This window comes from Chelonia mydas, chromosome 2 (assembly GCF_015237465.2).
Source record: "Chelonia mydas isolate rCheMyd1 chromosome 2, rCheMyd1.pri.v2, whole genome shotgun sequence".
NCBI lineage: Eukaryota > Metazoa > Chordata > Testudines > Cheloniidae > Chelonia > Chelonia mydas.
Window position 1 is genome coordinate 180,527,219 of NC_057850.1, and position 21,165 is coordinate 180,548,383.

Genomic DNA, 21,165 nt, shown 5'->3' on the forward strand with positions numbered 1-21,165 from the left:
AGTTGCAATTCTTCAACAAAAAAAACCTTCAAAAACAGACTCCAAGGAGAGACTGCTGAATTGGAATTAATTTGCAAACTGGATACAATTAACTTAGGCTTGAATAGAGACTGGGAGTGGATGGACCATTATACAAAGTAAAACTATTTCCCCATGTTTATTTCCCCCCCCCCTCCCCCCTTCCTCAGACATTCTTGTCAACTGCTGGAAATGGCCCACCTTGATTATCACTACAAAAGGTCCCCCCCCCCCCCCCGCCCCTGGTAATAGCTCACCTTAAGTGATGTTACAGTGTGTATGGTAACACCCACTGTTTCATGTTCTCTATGTATATAAATCTCGCCACTGTATTTTCCACTGAATGCATCTGATGAAGTGAGCTGCAGTTCACGAAAGCTTATGGTCAGATAAATTGGTTAGTCTCTAAGGTGCCACAAGTACTCCTTTTCTTTTTGCGAATACAGACTAACACGGCTGCTACTCTGAAATCTGCTATGTTAATGGTATTGGCCTTCATAGGAAACCAGCTGCAGACCCCCTTTGCCAGGCTTTCATGTGGAAATTAACAATCCCCAGGCATTTTTCAAAGAAAATGTGTGAAAGTGTTTGGGGCCTTGTTCTCTACTGCTCGGGGTCCTGCATAGTCATTCACACCAATGCCAAGGAGGAGGAAATGCTCCCCTTAGGATGGATATTCACTGTGCACAGATAGAAATGACCACACAAGTGCAAGACCCCCAGAGCGCTAGGTGGTGAACAACCAGAACAAAAAAGTCCCTGCCACAAAGCGTGTCCAATCTAGTGCCCCTAGGTTGGAGCACAAGATACAAGGCAGCGCAGGAATCAGGATGTTGAGCTCAGTTTAAAAAAAAAAAAAAAAAGTTCTGGTACCCCAAGCTGTGCGTAACCTGCTGCTAAGCAGATAACAGGTAATGTATAGGTTTGTACCATCACTCCCCTTCTTCAACCCTGCTAAGAGAACTAGAGTCTGAAATGTACTGTACAAACCCCAATTCTGGCTGCTAACCCTTTGAAAGCTAATCTAACTTCATGGATTGAAAGTTCCGCAGCTGTTGTTTTTTGTGGGGTGTAGAATTAAAGTTCTTTGGGGAAGGAATGATAGTCTGCCATTTATTTGGGGGGCAATATGTGTAAATTACAATGGAACCTGCTTAAGGTGAAATTGGTTTGTGCAAGTCTGACTACTACAAATGCTGTATATTTTGTAAGTGGAATTACCAGGAGAAACCTGTAGATCTTAAAAGCATGAACATATGCTACTATGGCATAAAAGTCAGCAGCCTTCTGCTCTTCGTGATTCCATTCCCATGTGTACTACACAGAGCCCCACTGATTCTACAGAGTCTGCCTACGTTAGGCCCTACCTCCCCATCTCCACACAACATGCTCTACCAGCCTAGCTCTGCTAGTGCTGTCCCAAAAGGAAGAGATTTTTGCAGGGCTCAGCCTCAGGCATGGATCAGAAGGAAGATGGGGTGGAGTCAACCGTTTGGCTCTTATCTGCTATGCACAGCTGCTGCTTGATGAGGTTCAAAACCCTTAGCTAATGTAGAAATAGACCAGAGGGAAAATGGAAGGTCAAGGTAATTCCGAAGCACAAAGTCGCCTTCAGGCTATGGAAAGATTATTCTAATGTCCCTTGCCTCCTGCTGTGTGCATCTAAAACCAAGACCTATGATAGAAGGGGTAAGGAGAAGGAAAACATCTAACTGGCACAGTAAAAGCAAGGTTATTGCAGATTTCAATAATACTCTGTACTCACTATGTGAATTATAAAGCCATTATTTATGCTTTTTTTGCCTCTGTCTTCACTAACAAGGACAGCTCCCAGACTGCTGCGCTGGGCATCACAACATGGGGAGTAGATGGCCAGCCCTCTGTGGAGAAAGAGGTGGTTAGGGACTATTTAGAAAAGCTGGACGTGCACAAGTCCATGGGGCCGGACGAGTTGCATCCGAGAGTGCTAAAGGAATTGGCGGATGTGATTGCAGAGCCATTGGCCATTATCTTTGAAAACTCGTGGCGAACGGGGGAAGTCCCAGATGACTGGAAAAAGGCTAATGTAGTGCCAATCTCTAAAAAAGGGAAGGAGGATGATCCTGGGAACTACAGGCCAGTCAGCCTCACCTCAGTCCCCGGAAAAATCATGGAGCAGGTCCTCAAGGAATCAATCCTGAAGCACTTACACGAGAGGAAAGTGATCAGGAACAGTCAGCATGGATTCACCAAGGGTAGGTCATGCCTGACTAATCTAATCGCCTTCTATGATGAGATTACTGGTTCTGTGGATGAAGGGAAAGCAGTGGATGTATTGTTTCTTGACTTTAGCAAAGCTTTTGACACGGTCTCCCACAGTATTCTTGTCAGCAAGTTAAAGAAGTATGGGCTGGATGAATGCACTATAAGGTGGGTAGAAAGTTCGCTAGATTGTCGGGCTCAACGGGTAGTGATCAATGGCTCCATGTCTAGTTGGCAGTCGGTGTCAAGTGGAGTGCCCCAGGGGTCGGTCCTGGGGCCGGTTTTGTTCAATATCTTCATAAATGATCTGGAGGATGGTGTGAATTGCACTCTCAGCAAATTTGCGGATGATACTAAACTGGGAGGAGTGGTAGATACGCTGGAGGGCAGGGATAGGATACAGAGGGACCTAGACAAATTGGAGGATTGGGCCAAAAGAAATCTGATGAGGTTCAACAAGGATAAGTGCAGGGTCCTGCACTTAGGACGGAAGAACCCAATGCACAGCTACAGACTAGGGACCGAATGGCTAGGCAGCAGTTCTGCGGAAAAGGACCTAGGGGTTACAGTGGACGAGAAGCTGGATATGAGTCAGCAGTGTGCCCTTGTTGCCAAGAAGGCCAATGGCATTTTGGGATGTATAAGTATGGGCATAGCGAGCAGATCGAGGGATGTGATCATTCCCCTCTATTCGACATTGGTGAGGCCTCATCTGGAGTACTGTGTCCAGCTTTGGGCCCCACACTACAAGAAGGATGTGGATAAATTGGAGAGAGTCCAGCAAAGGGCAACAAAAATGATTAGGGGTCTGGAACACATGACTTATGAGGAGAGGCTGAGGGAACTGGGATTGTTTAGTCTGCAGAAGAGAAGAATGAGGGGGATTTGATAGCTGCTTTCAACTACCTGAGAGGTGGTTCCAGAGAGGATGGTTCTAGACTATTCTCAGTGGTAGAAGAGGACAGGACAAGGAGTAATGGTCTCAAGTTGCAGTGGGGGAGATTTAGGTTGGATATTAGGAAAAACTTTTTCACTAGGAGGGTGGTGAAACACTGGAATGCGTTACCTAGGGAGGTGGTGGAATCTCCTTCCTTAGAAGTTTTTAAGGTCAGGCTTGACAAAGCCCTGGCTGGGATGATTTGATTGGGGATTGGTCCTGCTTTGAGCAGGGGGTTGGACTAGATGACCTCCTGAGGTCCCTTCCAACTCTGATATTCTATGATTCTATGATTCTGTGATTTCTATACTGCCCTGAAGGCTGCTTGTCAGCATCAGCTTCGTAAGATGGATCCCAGCCTTGAAGAGTTCACAGTCTAAAACAGAGAACACAGAATAGGAGCAGGGAGAAAGGCAGTAACATCTAAAACTCTTCCCCAATTGCCGTAATATATTTTCACCCAACCCTTGCCTATATCTTTTACAAACTCCTTAAGATCAGAACATTATTGTTAATACTGTTATGAAGATTATCAAAGGATTTATCAATTACTATGGAATAACCTCTGGTTACACACAATTATATGTAAACATCTGAAATCATGAAACTGACCAATTTTAAAACCCTCTGGCCAGAAAATGTACCATGAATTTGGTAGGCCCTAGCTACGAGTTACTCATGTGCAGCACTTCAGCACTGCAGTGATCAATGCAGACAGCAGGACTGCTAATAGCAAATAATTCACAAATCATCGGTTGGGTTATTTTAATTTGCCTACTAGTGGTTTCTGAGCTGTTAGGGTGCAGTTGCTTCCTGTTTCCAAGCTCTTCTCCACAACCAGGAGGGCTGGGACCCTTACTTGTATGGGGTGTGAAAGCTGAGGGTCTGGGCAGAACAAAGGACTCCAGCAGCTGGGACTGGAACCCAAATACCAGCAGGCCTGGGCTTGGGGATAAAATGGTGGGAGCTGGCAGCAGTGTGTGTGTGTGTGGGGGGGTTGTGATTTACACTAGAGCAGTGGTTCCCTAACTTTAACAACCTATGAACCCCTTTCAATTAAATGTCAAGTCTCACGAACCCCCTCCTAAAAATGAATATTTCCAGGGATTTTCTCCTTTATCTGAGTATAAATTATAAAAGCGGTGATCTTAGAAACACAAAATTTGTTTTTATGACATGCTTATTACACATTATTATTTATCATTGCAGTATTTTTATTACATTATGAAAATGGCAACACTCTTCCAAGATTTCACTTTTGTAACATGTATCACTTTGAATGAGCCTGTTATAAGACAAGGCTCTTATGTTTCATCAAGGAGTATCAGATGTGAAACAGCATGAAGGTATTTAAGAAATCAACTCAGAGTTCCTCCTACACAAGCATTCAGGTCTTGAGCAAAAAGTCCAGGCAAACAACGCCCGTTACAACAAAGGTTAAACTTGTTCTTCATAATAACTTTAAAAACAATACTAGCTGCCTATTTAATTTTAAAAACAGCAAGAAATATCCTCCTCCCTTTCCATTTCTTATGAGTCTTGGAAGTTTAAATCTCCTCAGTGTGATAGGTTTCAGAGTAGCAGCCGTGTTAGTCTGTATTCGCAAAAGAAAAGGAGGACTTGTGGCACCTTAGAGACTAAGGTGCCACAAGTCCTCCTTTTCTTCAGTGTGATAGATATGCATGCTTTGATCTCCTTAGCTCTTGGAAGTCCAGGGGCTCTGGCCCCGTGCTGCCCAGGGTCCCTAGGGACCGCTCTGTCCGCCATTAGGGAATTTTTTCCCTGAGAACCCCCCGTCACATTTGGCAAACCCCAGTTTGGGAACCGCTGTACTAGAGGAGTGACGGCCACGTGTTTGCTCTAGGACCCCACCCCAGGCACTGCCTCTCCCTGCCCCCAGAGCCCTCCTATAGCTTAGCACCCGGTGCACGCCTGGCTCCCAGCCCCAAGCAAAGCCCAGGGGCAGGCCCCCTCCGAGCCCAGCCCCAGCCGCATCAGCCAGGGAGTCCCCAGCACTCGCAGCTCTGCTGCCACCTGCCGGCTGCTGCCCACGTGACTGTTGCTAAGCCCCCGGGCTCCCTCCCGCCCCTTAGGAACCAGACCACCTTCAACCCTTTGCCTCACTTCCGCTGACGTTGCTGCCGCTGATTGGCCGACGGGACTATATAAATGAACGTCACTGTTCGCGGCCTCCCTCTTTCGCTCGTTGAGCCTAGCGAGGTCCCCCATACGGCGTTGTCACCGGGTGAGGCTTGCGGAGGAGCAGCGGGGCGGGATCCGGCCTGGGGGACCGTCCGCACCGCGGGCTACGGATCGGGAAGCTTCTGGGGCGGTTTCGGGACCGGGGCGGGGTCCGAGATGCTCCCCCTCCCGCTCGCGTGGGCCCGGCCTGCAAAGCGGCTCCCGCCAAGCGAGCGGTGAGCGCGTGTCTCTCCTCCCCTCCCCCCGGCCGCCACTAGCGAGGTGGGGTTGGGCGTCGCTGCTGCTGTTTCGGGGAGCGGCGGCTGCATGGTGCGCAGAGCCGCTGCGTGCCCCGTGCTGGGTGCGGGGGGGGGGGGGGGTCGCTCCTTTTGCGTTAGCTCGGCCGTACTGCGTGTGGTTTAAGCAGAAGCCAAACCAGTGGCAGGGTTGCGGAGTGGGCCGGTTGCTTTTTTTTTTTTTGGTAGCCGTTTAACTGTGGGTTTTCAGTCACCCCTTCCTTACGTGACACCCCCACGCTAGGGATTGTCGTGGGCATGTAGGCGTGGAAGGGGCCTCAAGGAGTCGAGCCCTGTCCTGTGGCAGGACCAAAGCGAGACCGCTGGTTCTCTCGACAAATTTCTGGGTGGCTTCCGGATGTGGACGCCAACTCTTGCTTGTGGCTGCTCTCACAGTTTTTCCTAAAGTTAATTCTGCCCATACATCATACGTGCAGTTCATAGTAATTTATTTATGTAGGGTGTTTTGCAAACACGATAAAAATAAGGTATTGTCTGTCTTTCCTGAGCCTAAACAGAATAGAAACACAAATAAAGTGCTTTGCGTGTTCTCATTTTTTTGTTTCTTTTGCTTTTATGGTGGCTTTCTTTTTAGTAGGGCTGTCAAGCAATTAAAAAATTGTGATTAATTGCAGTGTTAATAGAATACCATTTATTTAAATGTTTTTGGATGTTTCTATATTTTCAAATATATTGATTTCAGTTACAACACAGAGTACAAAGTGTACAGTGCTCATTTTATATTTTTTATTCCATGTATTTTCACTCTAAACAAAAGAAATAGAATTTTTCAGTTCATCTCATACAAGTACTGTAGTGCAATCTCTTTATCATGAAAATTGAACTTACAAATGTAAAATTATGTGCGAAAAAACTGCATTCAAAAATAAAACAATGTGAAAGTTGAGAGCCTGTGAGTCCACTCAGTCCTGCTTCTTGTTCAGCCAATCGCTCAGATGAACATGTTCGTTTACATTTGCAGGAGATAATGCTGCCTGCTTCTTGTTTACAATGTCACCTGAAAGTGAGAACAGGCATTCGCATGGCACTCTTGTAGCCGGTGTCACTAGATATACGTGCCAGCTGCACTAAAGATTCACGTGTCCCTTCATGCTTCAACCACCATTCTAGGGGACATGTGTCCGTGCTGATGACAGGTTCTGCTCGATAAGGATCTTAAGCACAGTGGACTGATGCATGTTCTTTTTCATCATCTGTGTCAGATGCCACCAGCAGAAGGTTGGGTTTTTTTGGTGGTTTGGGTTCTGTGGTTTCCACATTGGAGTGTTGCTCTTTTCAGACTTCTGAAAGCATGCTCCCTCTCAGATTTTGGAAGGCACTTCAGATTCTTAAACCTTGGGTCGAGTGCTGTAGCCATCTTTGGAAGTATCTTTGCATTTTGTCAGATCTGCAGTGAGTGTTCTTGAAATGAACAAGGTATGCTGGGTCATCATCTGAGACTGCTAGAACATGAAATATGATAGAATGTAGGTAAAACAGCAGAGGACGTAGAATTCTCCCCCAAGGAGTTCAGTCACACATTGCATTTTTTAAAAAAATGCATTAATGAGCATGTCCCCTGGAATGGTGGTCTAAACATGAAGGGGCATACGAATGTTTAGCATACCTGGTAGGTAAATACCTTGCAGTGCCAGCTACAATGTGTGCTGCAAATGCCTGTTCTCACTTTCTGGTGACATTGTAAATAAGAAGCGGGCAGCATTATCTCCTGTAAATGTAAACAAACTAGTTTGTCTTAGCAATTGGCTGAACAAGAATTAATACTCTGTGGACTTATAGGCTCTGAAGTTTAATGAAAAATATACACTTACAGCACAGAATACAATATATGAAAATGTAGAATAACATCCAAAATATTTAATACATTTCAATTGGTATTCTATTTAACAGTCCGATTAATCGACAGCCCTACTTTTTAAACTTGTTAGCTAGTAAGTCTACTGCTGTGAAATCATTTTTTCTTAGCAGCAGAGGTGATAGCTAGGTGGGAGGCAGTCAGAAGTGATTAACAAACATATAGATCACTTTTCACAGCAGACTTACTCAGCCCTGGCAAGCTGGGGAACAAATTAAGCCTTGGCTGGGGAGGTGGGCGTGGGGTTGGTGCTACAGCCCTTTGGCAGGGGGATGCAGCCAAAGCCTGCAACCCCATGGTTGGAGCCTGCTGCCTGACACCCCTGGGCTGAGCCCCATTGCGCTTGGGAAGGTGGGGACTCTGGCTGGCTCCAGGGAGGCAGGGCCCAACTCCTGGTGGTGGGCTTGGGGGAGGGGCTGTTGTCATGCACGCCCTCCCCGGGGGGCGGGGCTGTGGCTGCAAGAAAAGCCCATGGTGGCTGCATGCGAGATACGCTGATCTAGACCATCCTTTACATGTTTGTACAAACTTTAAAAACCTCCAGTGACTAGGATTCCCCAATGTTCTGTTACTTCTGTGTAAGTTTGTGGTGGAGTGAACTGATTTGTTGTTCCAGGTTCCCTGCCGTTACTTTAAAAGGGGAACTTTCACAATGTCCGGAGGTCTCGATGTCCTGCAGATGAAGGAGGAGGATGTCCTCAAATTCCTTGCTGCAGGAACCCACTTGGGAGGCACCAATCTAGACTTTCAGATGGAACAGTATATCTACAAAAGGAAAAGTGATGGTATGTACTTGGCAGCGCTTTAGGACTTACAATGGATGTTTAGTAGCAGCAACTGGTAATGATGATTAACAGGGTTACATAAGAATGTCACCCATTCACAGCTAAGTTTTATCCTTGAAGAATCAACTCGGCAGAATGAGCTGGGTTCTGTTTCTTCTTGTGCAACATTGAGTACCTGGAGCAGGGGTAGGCATACTACGGCCACGTCCGGCCTGCCCCGTCCCTGATCCCCCTCTGAATCCATTGGTCCTAGCCTGGAGCCCCCTCCCACACCCTGAACTCCTCATTTCTGGCCCCACCCCAGAGCTTGCACCCCCAGCCCTCACACCCTCCCATACCAACTCCAATTTTGTGAGCATTCATGGCCCACCATACAATTTCCATACCCCGATGTGGCCCTCGGGCCAAAAAGTTTGCGCACCCCTGACCTCTACAGCCTCCTCACTGATATGTATATATGACTGAAAGTTAACCCGCAAAGCATATTTTAAAACTTGAGTTTGTACCTTTTCTGGCTTATGATGCACATAAACTTTCACAAACCTTTATTTCCTGCTTATGGTTTTACCTTAGAAATAGTCTAGTCTAACCGGATTATGCTGGAGGATATCTGGAAGGTCTTAGGGATGTTCAACAAAGGTGTCCTTTAGCCAAAATACTAATTAATGCCGGAGTTAAATAGATGCTAACAAAAACAGTCTGACTCCATATCATGTCCCTGTTCAGCTTTCACGATTTAGGTAGGTATGATGTCACAATTCCAGGCCTCCACCTATACCTCAAAAAAGGGGCAAATAAAGACCCAAGTGTAGTTTTTTGTCTTTCAAATCACTTAGTAAATTCTATTGGTTTGTATCTTTTTTCCTTACTGTATTATCTCTCTACACAATGATGTGCCAAACGAGCAGGAATGGCTTGAATAGAGCTGGCCAAAAATAGGGGGGAAAGTGTTGTGCAGGATTTTTAAATTTTTAACTGGTTTTTGAAAATCAAAACTTTGAGGCTTTTATTGTCAGTTTTTCCCCCAGCTATAGTATTGATCCAAAAATGCTTTTTGTCAAATTGTTAAATCAATGACCGAACTGAAATTCAGAAAATTTCTACAGCTCTGGGTTTGAATAACAAAATTGTTTTGTGCATATGTGGTGGTCCATTGTTTTTTTTCCTCATTATAAGTCTGAACTGCACACTGTTAAAGCTCAGAGATTAGGCCAGATTCTGACCAATGACCTCTTGAGTGTCGGAAGTGTGCTATAGTGAATTGCATGGCAGGATATTCGCTAACACCAGGAGAGGTGTTCCCTCTGTGACTGGGGTTTGATAGTAATCGCTGCCACATGCCAATCTAGTTACACAAAAGTGCAGCTCCAATGAGAGCTTATACTTGTTGGTTATTGTGGATGCTGATGTTAACACTAGGTATTTACATCATCAATCTGAAGAGGACTTGGGAGAAGCTCCTATTGGCAGCCCGTGCCATCGTTGCCATTGAAAACCCAGCTGATGTGAGCGTCATCTCTTCCAGGAATACTGGACAGGTATGTTATTTACAGGGCACAAGGCCTGCTTTTGTAGAGTTGTGCTCACTGAACATATGTTGCATGCAGGGCTGTGAGGCTCAGTAAATGGGAAGCAGGCGACCCGAAATCTAATGCTTATTTTGGACACAGACTCTTCGCATCTGGGGCTTGGGAAGAATGTGTGAGTGTCCATTTCCAGCAAATTTCACACATACACAGAAGCTTCAAATCTGTATATTTTGCAGATACAAGTTGAATAGTTCATAGTGTGCTGGTCTGGTCTTTTAGAGCAAGTGTCTTGGATGTGAGCGCTAGGTGACAGTAATTAAGGTAATGACAGATTAGTGACTAAATCACTTGTTTTAGATGGGTTCTCATGCATTCTAATTATGCACATTTCTTTCTTCACTTCTTGTAATCTTGGGGAAAAATCAGCTCCTGCATTATACATCCTTTTTGGAGGCCCAGTATTGCAGCTGTCACTTTTCCCAAGTCCCTTGGGAATCTGTTAACATTGCATGTTGGTAGGGGTTGTTGCTTAATGAGATGGTATCTCTGGGTTTCCTGCATTGCAGTGCTTTCACATTTCATTTTAGTAATAAACTCTTTGTAAGACCTACTTTCATTCTCCAAATCTAGAGATGCTGCCATAAAAGCAGTTGTGATACAGCAGGGAATTTACCCTTCAAATTAAGTCCAGTCTAGCCACTGTTAGCTTTTGCCTCTCTGCATTGGTAGAGATGGACCAAAGTGGGTTCAAATTCATAGTGCCATGATAAGTAGGTATTGTATAGGTCTAAGATATAAGCAGAAGAGCATCAGGTTATGAATGGATTTTGTTGTATACTTCAACTGCATCCTGTTAAAACTTGAGAGGTCATTGGCAAGAAACTAGAGTCAGCTCCAAGTGCCAAAAGTGTGCTACAGTGAAGCAGCATGTCAGGATGTTTGCTAACACCAGAACATGGTCTTTCCGTGACTGGAGTTTGATGGCAATCCCTGCCATGTGCCAGTTAGTTGAGAAATCTGATAGGCTTAAAGAATTTTTCAATAAATTAGACTTGGTCGTATATTCCTGAGACATTGTCACAGGTAAATTTAACTGAGTTTTTTCACCTGTGATTAAAGTTTTGCTGCAGCCAGATATGGGAAGTTGAAATACTGTATAGAAATTTGGGGAGAAATATCTTGCTCTTTGTCTGTCTTCCGTTTCCTTACACCCTTCACCCTCACCCGGTATTTGTTACAAGAGGATCAGTGTAAATACAGAGGCAAGGTAAATGGTAAAGCTAGATTTAGTGACATTTAAGAGAAAGGACCTCTGGGGAGTCACATATGGTTAGGATTAGGAAATGGTCCCTTGTTTTCCAGAGTCCTGGGCTGGCTGCTTATTTCACTGACAGATAAAGTTTTACTCCTTCATTTCAGTCTTGCAGAACTGGGAATAACTGTGAATACAATTCCATTCTGTTTCATGCCAGAGCTGAGTTGCCAGAGGAGTTCACTCAGACAGTGGAAATTAAGATAGAAAGAGTGTCATTCAAAAATACATATCCTCTTTGGTTGCCACAGTGCCACGACAGAGAGATTGTCAATCCAGCTGTGTAATCCTGGTTTTGTTTTTACTCCCCTGGTAGCGTGCCGTTCTGAAGTTTGCTGCTGCCACTGGCTCTACACCAATTGCTGGACGTTTCACCCCTGGTACCTTCACAAATCAGATCCAGGCTGCCTTCCGTGAGCCACGCCTTTTGGTGGTTACAGATCCCCGGGCTGATCATCAGCCATTGACTGAGGCATCTTACGTTAACATCCCAACCATTGCTCTGTGCAACACAGACTCCCCGCTGCGCTATGTGGATATTGCTATCCCATGCAATAATAAGGTAATTGCTCTAGTGTTCAGTGCTTTTCCTTTTGGCATTCACTCTAGATCCATGGTATGGAAACCTTAGTATGCACTCTTTCGAAACCCTATCTGCAGAGAAGGGCTAGAAAGTAGTGGCATATCTAATTTGGTAAAAATCAGTTAAAGCCTTTGGCATGGGGCCGGGGGGGGAAGATGGTGTGAAGGAGGGATTGAACTGCACACTGTTAGAGCTTGGAGCTGAGGTCAGTTTCTGGCCAATGAACTCTCAAGTGTAGGACGTGTGCTACAGTAACCTCAGCAGGATTTTTCGCTAACGCCACAAGGGCCTTTGCAGTCCAATGAGTGGAGTTTGATAGTGATTCTTGCGACATTTCTTAAATGTGAGAGATAAAAGTGAAGCACCAAGATGAGTCTTCCAGCTGATGAAGAAATTGCTCTGGAAACATCTGCACTCCCTCTGGAACTACCCCAATGGTGAGACTGAAGGGAGCAGGAGCCTAGGATGTTGATTAGACCCTTACCTCTGAAATTTGTTCATATCTAAGTCAAAACTTGAACATATTCAGAATATGCTGTAAATTATGTCTGGTCAGGCTTTCTTAGCTATGTCAGTTCAGTTACCCCATAAACATACTACTCATGTCTGTTCTTAAAATCTTGATGCTTTTGGGGTGTCTGTGGGGTCTGACCCTCAAAAGCCAAGAGGATGACTCTCACTGAGCCATGTACAGTCTACCCAGGTGTTAGTTATTGATCCATACTAATGTCTGCCATAAATAGTACAACTGTTTGTTTCTACATTCATGTGGTCTTTTCACTGTTCTGAAAAGTGAGCAGTGCCCAGAAGAGTTGCCTTTTTCTTGCTTTGTGAAGGATCCTCAGGAAGGGTTTGAGGGAAAAATAAGCATTCGTCAGTTCCAAGAGCTTGTGCTTTTAAGCAGTTTGGACTTGGTATGTCCATTTTGTGCTCTTCCTTTATAGATTTCAGCTACGTATATCTCTTTTTTTTAAAGGACTGGTTTTGAACCAAAGGTTAGACACCAGTTTGTGTTTCAGGGGGCCCATTCAGTGGGTCTGATGTGGTGGATGCTTGCCCGTGAGGTCCTGCGTATGCGTGGCACCATCTCCCGTGAACACCCGTGGGAGGTTATGCCTGACCTCTACTTCTACAGAGATCCTGAGGAGGTAAAAACTTCTGGATTGGGTTGGGAGTGTGCATGTAGGGGAGGGTATGGAAACAACCTTGCAGGTCACTTGAGGGCAGTTTCATCTGTAATACAATCACTAAAATAGTTAAAACCTCAATTTTAAATGGTCTTCAATCAGTGCAAGTTAACGAATATAGGAATGTACTCCCTCCCTCTGAGATTCTCACAATCTTGTGTCTGGTAGATTGAAAAGGAGGAGCAGGCTGCAGCTGAGAAGGCAGTTACCAAGGAGGAGTTCCAGGGTGAATGGACAGCCCCAGCACCTGAATTCACCGCTGCTGCGGCTGCTGCTGCTCCTGCTCCTCAGCCTGAGGTTGCAGATTGGTCTGAGGGGGTGCAGGTACCATCTGTGCCTATCCAACCATTCCCAACCGGTGAGTTTTTTGAGAAATGTTTGAAGGAAGAGTTGATGGCAGATATAGAATTTCTTATGTGGGGGATTTTTTTTTTTTAAGACCTGAGTTAGTGATAGTCAACTGTATGAAACTTTGGAGATGTACATAGAGCTCTGACTAGTTTTCATATGCATTGAGTGAATTTCCTCAGATTTTCATTAGGTTTGGGTGCAGTTCCATAGTATTTGCCAAACATTTCCTGCAGATGTCCTCTGGCTAGCATGGCTGAATATTGGGAAGTATTTTGTATAGTCATCTGGAAATTTGTATAGATTTCCCTGTCTTAAGAGCCTAAACCTTTGGATCAGTGCTTTTTAGTGGTCACAAATTGTTTTCCAATGGGATACATGAACAGTCAACCACACTTTTGTTTTCATAAGTGTTCTTGCCTATTCAAATGCATGATTAGATATGCATGTGAAACTTGTTAATAGGTGCACAGAATGAGAGTACAATTGCTGTAGAAGTTCCTGATAGTCACTTTGTTATTTCAGAGGATTGGAGTGCCCAGCCTGCCACTGAAGACTGGTCTGCAGCTCCCACAGCACAGGCCACTGAGTGGGTTGGGACTGCCACTGAATGGTCTTAACTTCCGTACAAGTACAGTGAAAGAAGTAAATAAAGATCTGTTTCTTACACCTTGCATTTCTGGTCCTCCTTTCTAGTATATTTATGTTGGTGTTTTCTGAAATCTCAATTTGTTACTTTCCAGTTAGTTTCTTTAGACATAGGCAAACTTGAGATGGGGCACTTGCCAAGATTTGGGATGCCCAAGATATAACCTATAATTTTCACTTTGTAAAGTCGTCTTTTGTGCTTTTTCAGACACAAATGCTTCAAAGAGCACAATAGGAGCCACTCCAGGGAAAGCCAGGTAGTATAAAGAAATCTTGAGGCCTTAAGCACTCCCAAATCCTTCATGGCAAGAGAAGCCAAACCGTGAGACCCCTTTTTCCCAAAGGGGAAGAGGGACAGAAGAACTCCGTAGAAAGCAGTTGCCCCAATCCACTCCTAGGGTCATATTAAGGGTCTTCAGACCTTCCAAGACAACAGTTTGGGGAAGAGTAAAGACGTGCTTCCAGGCCCCTTTGTTAAGACCCCCAGCAACTGTCAGCTCAAGTTTTCCTTTCGATCTCTCTCTAGAGTCTAGACTATCATGAAGCAGAGACCCACAGTACGGGAAGTCTCAAAACCAGTAGCTTGTTATACATAGGCAAAAAATGCAGCTGTGAAGGAAATAGAAAAGTCAGAATACTTCAGAAGGACAAAGGAGAAGTTCAGTCACCTTAATTGGCTTGGTTCCATTACAGCTATGATAAACTACTAGCCAACAAGTAAATGCACATTTGGGCACTGATTTGATTTTCCTTCAGGCTGGTGTAAGTGACCAATCTGTACACTGGATCTGTAAAACAAGCAATATAGAGAAGCCATTTCCTGCAAAGTTGAATAATTTCAAGAGGCAATTTACAGGGCTGGTGAGCCAGGAGTTAATAGTGGCAGTAAATCAGGTTGATTGACTCAAAAATAATCTAGAAACAGACTAAGAAGGAGTAAAGACAGAAGTTCACTGGCTGTCAGTACTAAAAGCCAATATTCACATTTAACTGGCCATAGCTTCTAAACTCCATGGCTGGTAGGATGGGGGCTGTTGAAACTCAGACAGATGGAAAACTAAAGCAATATAAAAAGAAGCCAGTGTGCATTTGTCTCCTATCATATAGGTGTAACTCCTTAAAAATTCCAAATAATGGATGATAGCAGTAAAGGGGATATGTCCATGCATGCTGCACAAACTACCACCTCAGACCACTTCTTGAATGCATACATGAATCTCATCAATTGCATATTAAAATTGTGCTGGGAGTTAGATATTTAAGGCCTGATGCTAAGGAGAACTGAAAATTGTATCTAACACAAAAACTGGGAAGACCTTGTGCCCCTTTGTTATACATCTACATGCCCAACATTGAGAGATGCTTCTGAAACAAGTGCAGTTTTTAACTTAAGTAGCATTTAGTTTTCTCACATTTTACCATTATTCAGATTGCTTGTTTCCCACCATTTCAGAATATATTTGTGTGGGCATTGATTCAAGCTGTGTATCATATCTTAAGCCTAATTTTGTTGGAGTGGGGGTGGTGGAAATGAAGGATGTTTTGAATGTTTAAGTACTATAAGTGAATCTGAAAGGGCTAGAAATCAACTATGAAGCAGGTGACCCTACCAGCCTTTTAATTTCAAATTTAACCATTTTATAAGACACATGGGTGAGTGCAGGCAAGTCTATGCATAGTCCTTGTCTAGTGGATATAAGACTGTTTATATGGAGCTGTGCTGCTGCTGATTTTAGGTGCTCTGATAAACCAATGAGTCTTTGATGTTTAGAGTGGCTTATGCCGTAGAGCCACCAGGCTTGTGAGGTTACAGTGCATGATTTGATATATGCAATTCTGTAAGCCAAGCACCAGTGTTCTTATCAACAAAGTTCAAGGTATTAAGACCTCCAGGAAGTTGTCATTTTGCAGTCCTCAACAATATGATCATGGTTTGTGGCTCCCCACATTGGACATAATGGACTGTCTCTAGCAGAATTGGTGGCATTTTACACCACAATGTCTGGTATGAAACCAGTTCAGATGGCTCCATTGCCTTTGTGGTAAATCAAACCTGGGTTGATGCTGAGAATTTGTCCCTTTCTCTGTGGACCATGAAGCTCACCACATGTCCTCTACTATAAATCCCTCACCTGATAAAGTTTTGATAATGTTGGGATGTAACACTTAGTATAAGGTAGGGATGAGGTAGTTTAACTTCTGTTGAAATTTTACGTATACACAGTTGAACTCTTAAACTTGATTGGGGAAGGTGCATGTTCAAATCTTCGCTGCTTGGGAGGGTTTTTGTTTCCCTCATCAGCTAGATCAGGACTCTTACTACTTTGCTAGAGGCCCTCCACTGCAGGAAAAATATTACATATAAACTAAATGTACATTTCCTTTTCATTTTAATGTAAATGATTGTAATAGAAATGCCTACCACTATTCACTCAAAGAAATTCAAGATCTTTGGAACAAAATGGTTCTACTAAAACTACTTTTTTTAAATTAAAGTTGAGAGCAAAATGTATTCAGAGGGAGCACACCATATATTAATGTACAATGTATAAAAAACACCATGTTAACATTCATTGATTTTAAAGTAATCATTCAACTTTGAATACTTTTCAATTTTTTAGTGTAAAATCTGAATGTGGGCTATGTAAGTAAAGACTCCCCACTATTTTCTACTAATTATAAAATCAAATATTGTAAATAAAAACCCTGAGGCAACAGGTACTCATCTGATCCAGTAAATATCTTCTCCACCAGTGCCTCCTTTTATTTTTTGAAAAATAAATATATCCATGTCAGATTGAAATACTGCTGGTCATTTTATACTGTTGTAAATGGTGGACAGTGTGTTGCTCTAGGTTATTTAAAGTGAAACGCACCATTGTACTTGTGAGAATTAAATGTGACATTGCATTTAAGAAAGTCTATACTCCACCCTATACAGCTCAAAAGTTACTTATATAGCTTACTGGGATTACATGAGTCAGCTGGAGTTAGATTTGACTGGAGAACGCAGTTGTGCCTGTGGACTACCCACAATTTGGGAACCCCAGAGCTGGATAATTTCCCCTGATTTGTGCAAGCCAAGTAGGTGGTGCTGTTGCATCTAGGCTGCTTCGGAGTCCAGCAGTGCAACACTGAAAAACAAGTGCTTGACAAAGCAGTACCTGAGGGGAAGAGTGGGATTCCACTGGTTCAGTCAGTGGCAGATTGAGTTAATGGGGCCCTGTATGCAGCTTCCTTTTTGACCCAGGACCCAGCCAAGAAAAAGAACATCCTTCTATCTCTGTGGGGGTGGTACCTGCAGGCAGCAGTGCAGACACCCACCCTCTGCTTTTCATTTTTTTCCCCTTCAGCCTTCTATATTATAAGTAATAGGAAGTAAATGAAAATAAAGTGAGGTACTCGGCCACACTCACCAACCCTGCTGGGAGGCAACTGTTGTTGCTAGGCTGAGCCAGCAGCGCAGCCAGGGCTGGGAATCGCTCCAGCCCCTCGGGAATGGTGCAGTCAGCCAGGCCAGGGCCTGCCTTGGCTGGGCTCCCTCAAGATGCACTTGCCTGGAGGGGCCCAGCCAAGCCCTCTGCACTGTCTCCCCTCACACCTGGCTGACACTGGCCAGGCTTCTGCACCAGTTACAGGTGGCTCAGCTCCAGGGAGACAGGCAGGGCCCCACAGGTGATGGGAAGCAGATACTGTCTGGAGCCGGAGGTGCACTGGGGTCCAGCCAGGGGGCTGAGAGGAGCAGGGGGTGAGGCCATGGTGCAGAGAGGGGTCCTCGGCTAGCCAGCAGGCAGGCCAAGAGGAGCAAGTGGTGGGCAGGAGGGTCTCGGGGAGCAGTGCAAGCGGAGCCTTCTCAGCATGGGCCGGCTCCATGGAGCCACTGGAACCATTTTAAACCCAGTATTGCCTGCCTGCCTGAGCCTTGCTGCGCAGCCAGCCGGGACTCGGGGGCAGGTTGTCAGATGAGATTTGTCCTGCATTTACGGGGGCCTTGTTACTGGGGGGCTCCATGCCACCACACTGTTTGTTTCATGGTAAATCCGTCTCTGGGTTCAATAAGGGCCTGATAAGACTCCTGTCCTCCAAGAGACTATCACCCATCCTAAAACCTGCCATTCTCTAAGCAGTACTGAAGAAACAATCATTAGTACCTATTGCATAACTGCTAGCTAAGCAAGTTACTTGGGAAGCTGGAAAGACAGGCTTCAGTCCCAGCTTGTCAGCCTTCTGGTCTCTTTCAGTCAGGGCTAGAACATGGTATAGACAGCACTTGATCTGGCAGCTGACCTGTCTGCAGGCTACAGTACATCAGTAATCATCCTAATGGATTTGTGTCACATTTTATAATATTGACTTTCATATAATCCCATTTTACCTCTAAGAGATTGAAAGGAAACACCCAGAAATATTTCAGGTCTTTTCTTTCACTGAAAATAGAGAGAGTTGCTTTGGGCAACAGTTTTTCCACCTCAAACACTCTCACTTCACAAGGTTCAGTCCTCTCCCCATCTTAACATCTCTGAAACCACTGGGAGAGCTGGTGAGAATATGGCATAAAGTGCCATCAGTAAGTAGATTACATCCAGCTCTGCATCTTTATCAAATTTAAATGGTACCATCTCCCAGTAGAACCCTCATCCTGATAAGAGGCATCTCAGTGATATTGTAATTTAACTGCAGATGTTACTCTGGCTAGACACATTTTGAATATTAAACTTTCTCAGTGTTCTGCTGTAAAATTTACATTGTTTTATTTCCGTTATAGAGGACACATGGGTGGTCATTGGCCTTATAATTTGAAGAGAGCCTTTGACACTTCCATTCCTAATTTAAGCCACCGTTGGTTCTCTCTAATCTCTGGGAGAAAGTGGAACCCACAAAGGGTTAATGATAAAAATTGGGTAGAAACTCATAAATGTTCCTCTCCACGGAAATCTTTAGCATGGCAGCTTTGTTTCAAGTATTCCCAGATTCAGTTCTCAGGTTCCTTGTAGCCATAGTACTCACAAGCTGAGGTGGAAAATCCTTGAAGCAGAAGGTCTCTGGTGCCATTTCCATCAGGTTGAGCACAGCGGTTTGCTACCTGGATTGATTGGCACCATCTGTCTGCCTTGCATTTCAGGCTCTGTTGTTTACTCTACTCTGGTTCTTCGAAGATTGTTGCTTTGGGCCCTATTTGAAAACAAATACTTTTCCTTGTTGACTCAGGTTTTTTCCCCTTTTATGTAGCTTCTTCCCTATACTTCCTAGTCCCAGCTTCCCCAGCACAATCACTGCTTTTTTTTTTTTTTTGGTTTTCCCTCTCCCAGTCCTACTGTCTACCCTCCTTTGTTCTCTTTTGCCTTGGGTGATCAGAAAAACTTCCCTCCTTGAGAAGCTTATACTTCCCTCAGCTTGCCCTGCTGGTGTTACAAAAAACCAGGAGTTTTTAGATGTTGACTGTGGCTCTTATTGAATCATAGAAATGTAGGGCTGAGAGGCAGCTTGAGAAGTCATCTAGTCCAGGAGTGGCCAACCTGTGGCTCTGGAGTCACATGCGGCTCTTCAGAAGTTAATATGCGGCTCCTTGTATAGGTACCGACTCCGGGGCTGGAGCTACAGGTGCCAACTTTCCAATGTGCTGGGGGGTGCTCACTGCTCAACCCCTGACTCTGCCACAGGCCCTGCCCGCACTCTGCCACCTCCTCTGAGCCTGCAGTGCCCTTGCTTCTCCCCCTCAGAGCCTCCTACATGCCACAAAACAGCTGATCAGGAGGTGCTCATCAGTGGAGCAGGGGAGCTGATGGGGTGGGGGGGGGGCTGCTGACATATTACTGTGGCTCTTTGGCAATGTACATTGGTAAATTCTGGCTCCTTCTCAGGCTCAGGTTGGCCACCCCTGATCTAGTCCATTCCCCAGTGCTGAGACAGGACCCCTAGATCAGGAGTTCTCAACCCTTTTCTTTCTGAGCCACCCTCCCAGCATGCTATAAAACCTCCATGGCCTACCTGTGTCACAATGACTGATTTTCTGCATATAAAAGCCAGGGCCAGTGTTAGGGGGTAGCAAGCAGGGCAATTTCCTGAGGCCCCATGAAGCTAAGCTGTTCAGGCTTCAGCCCCATGCACTGGGGCTTTGGCTTTCTGCCCTGGGCCCCAGTGAGTCTGATGCTGGCCCTGCTTGATGGACCCCCTGAAACCTGCTCACAGCCCCCTCAAGGGGCCCTGGACCACTCAGTCCACTCAGGACACAGGCCCTTTAGGCTCCTTTCCACCGTAACGGACGGGAAGGAGAGAGGAAAACGACTGGTTGTGAGTGAAAGAGAAGGGAGGGACTGAAATACTTGGGAAATAAGAGAAGAAAAGAACAGACACATATTGCTGTAACTGGTCCTGACTTTTTGTTCTGGAAGGAGAGGGGACGTTAGGGGAAACAGGGAGGTGGCTTCATTGGGGCAGAATAAAGGAGCAGCATCTTTTCCTTCTCACAGCTACCCAAATCCTCTTTTGTTTACTGCTTTCTGGTTTTTCCCCCAAAACTCAGGTGACCACAGTCTGCAGTTAAGCTTTCATTTAGGCCCTACCATCTACAAGTAAACAGTCTTCATTCACAGTGCAGTTAGTCCTCCCTGCAGGTTCCTTTAAAGCCTTTTTTTTCCCCTGTGTGTTTGGGTACAGCCATTTACCTCTCTCCAAGGGCTATAGACTGAGTGTGTAGCTCTTCAGCCACTCCCTTGGGTGTGGCTTTTCTCTCCATTTGGAAGAGAGCTGGCAGCTAGAAGTGGAATGTTTTTCTGGCTCCAGAAATCTCCTTTTCTCCATTTAACTTGGCTTTTGGTCGCCCCAGAACGGATGTACTAGCTTGCTATCCTAATATAGCTACAGGGAGTGGTGATTCTCTAGCTTGTTAGCAAAACTAGGTGAGCTAAAGATTCCTTGTTTGGACATTGTAGGTAGTCAAATATGCTGCCCCAGCTCATTTTGGGGGTCTGGCATCTCCAGCAACCAATACTGACAATCCCAAGTGTTCAAAAACCAGGAATAGGGCCTCAAAAATCATGAGATATTTAAAAAATAGAATCCATTTTGGATCCAGTTTATTAGTCTTGTGGGTATTTTTTTTTTTTTTTTTGAGCCTTCAGGTCAAGTCATATTGTTAAGCTTTTCTCTGCAACCATCAAGGTTACACACTTTTTTTCTTACCTAATCACATGAGCCTGAGCTGAGCCTTTAAGAAAAAAAATC

General features: G+C 44.8%; 1 protein-coding gene and 2 non-coding genes across 4 annotated transcripts; all 3 read left to right on the forward strand.

Moving 5' to 3' along the window:
* The first annotated feature begins 5,292 nt into the window (after nucleotides 1–5,292).
* Nucleotides 5,293–13,960, forward strand: RPSA (ribosomal protein SA). 2 transcript variants are annotated; one of them, XM_037890211.2, is made up of 7 exons: nucleotides 5,293–5,441; nucleotides 8,166–8,334; nucleotides 9,754–9,872; nucleotides 11,492–11,737; nucleotides 12,778–12,906; nucleotides 13,114–13,303; nucleotides 13,819–13,960. In XM_037890211.2, exons 2-7 carry the CDS (start codon nucleotides 8,202–8,204, stop codon nucleotides 13,911–13,913), a joined length of 912 nt encoding a protein of 303 aa, XP_037746139.1. In that variant the 5' UTR covers nucleotides 5,293–5,441; nucleotides 8,166–8,201; the 3' UTR covers nucleotides 13,914–13,960. The 2 variants fall into 2 exon arrangements, with proteins under 2 accessions (XP_037746139.1, XP_043396677.1); XM_043540742.1 differs by lacking the exon at nucleotides 5,293–5,441 and adding an exon at nucleotides 6,798–6,912.
* LOC114022110 lies at nucleotides 9,516–9,675 on the forward strand. Its single transcript, XR_003566346.1, has one exon. It is a non-coding gene; the product is annotated as a small nucleolar RNA SNORA62/SNORA6 family (small nucleolar RNA).
* On the forward strand, nucleotides 11,935–12,094 carry LOC114022109. Its single transcript, XR_003566345.1, has one exon. It is a non-coding gene; the product is annotated as a small nucleolar RNA SNORA62/SNORA6 family (small nucleolar RNA).
* Nucleotides 13,961–21,165: the final 7,205 nt, after the last annotated feature.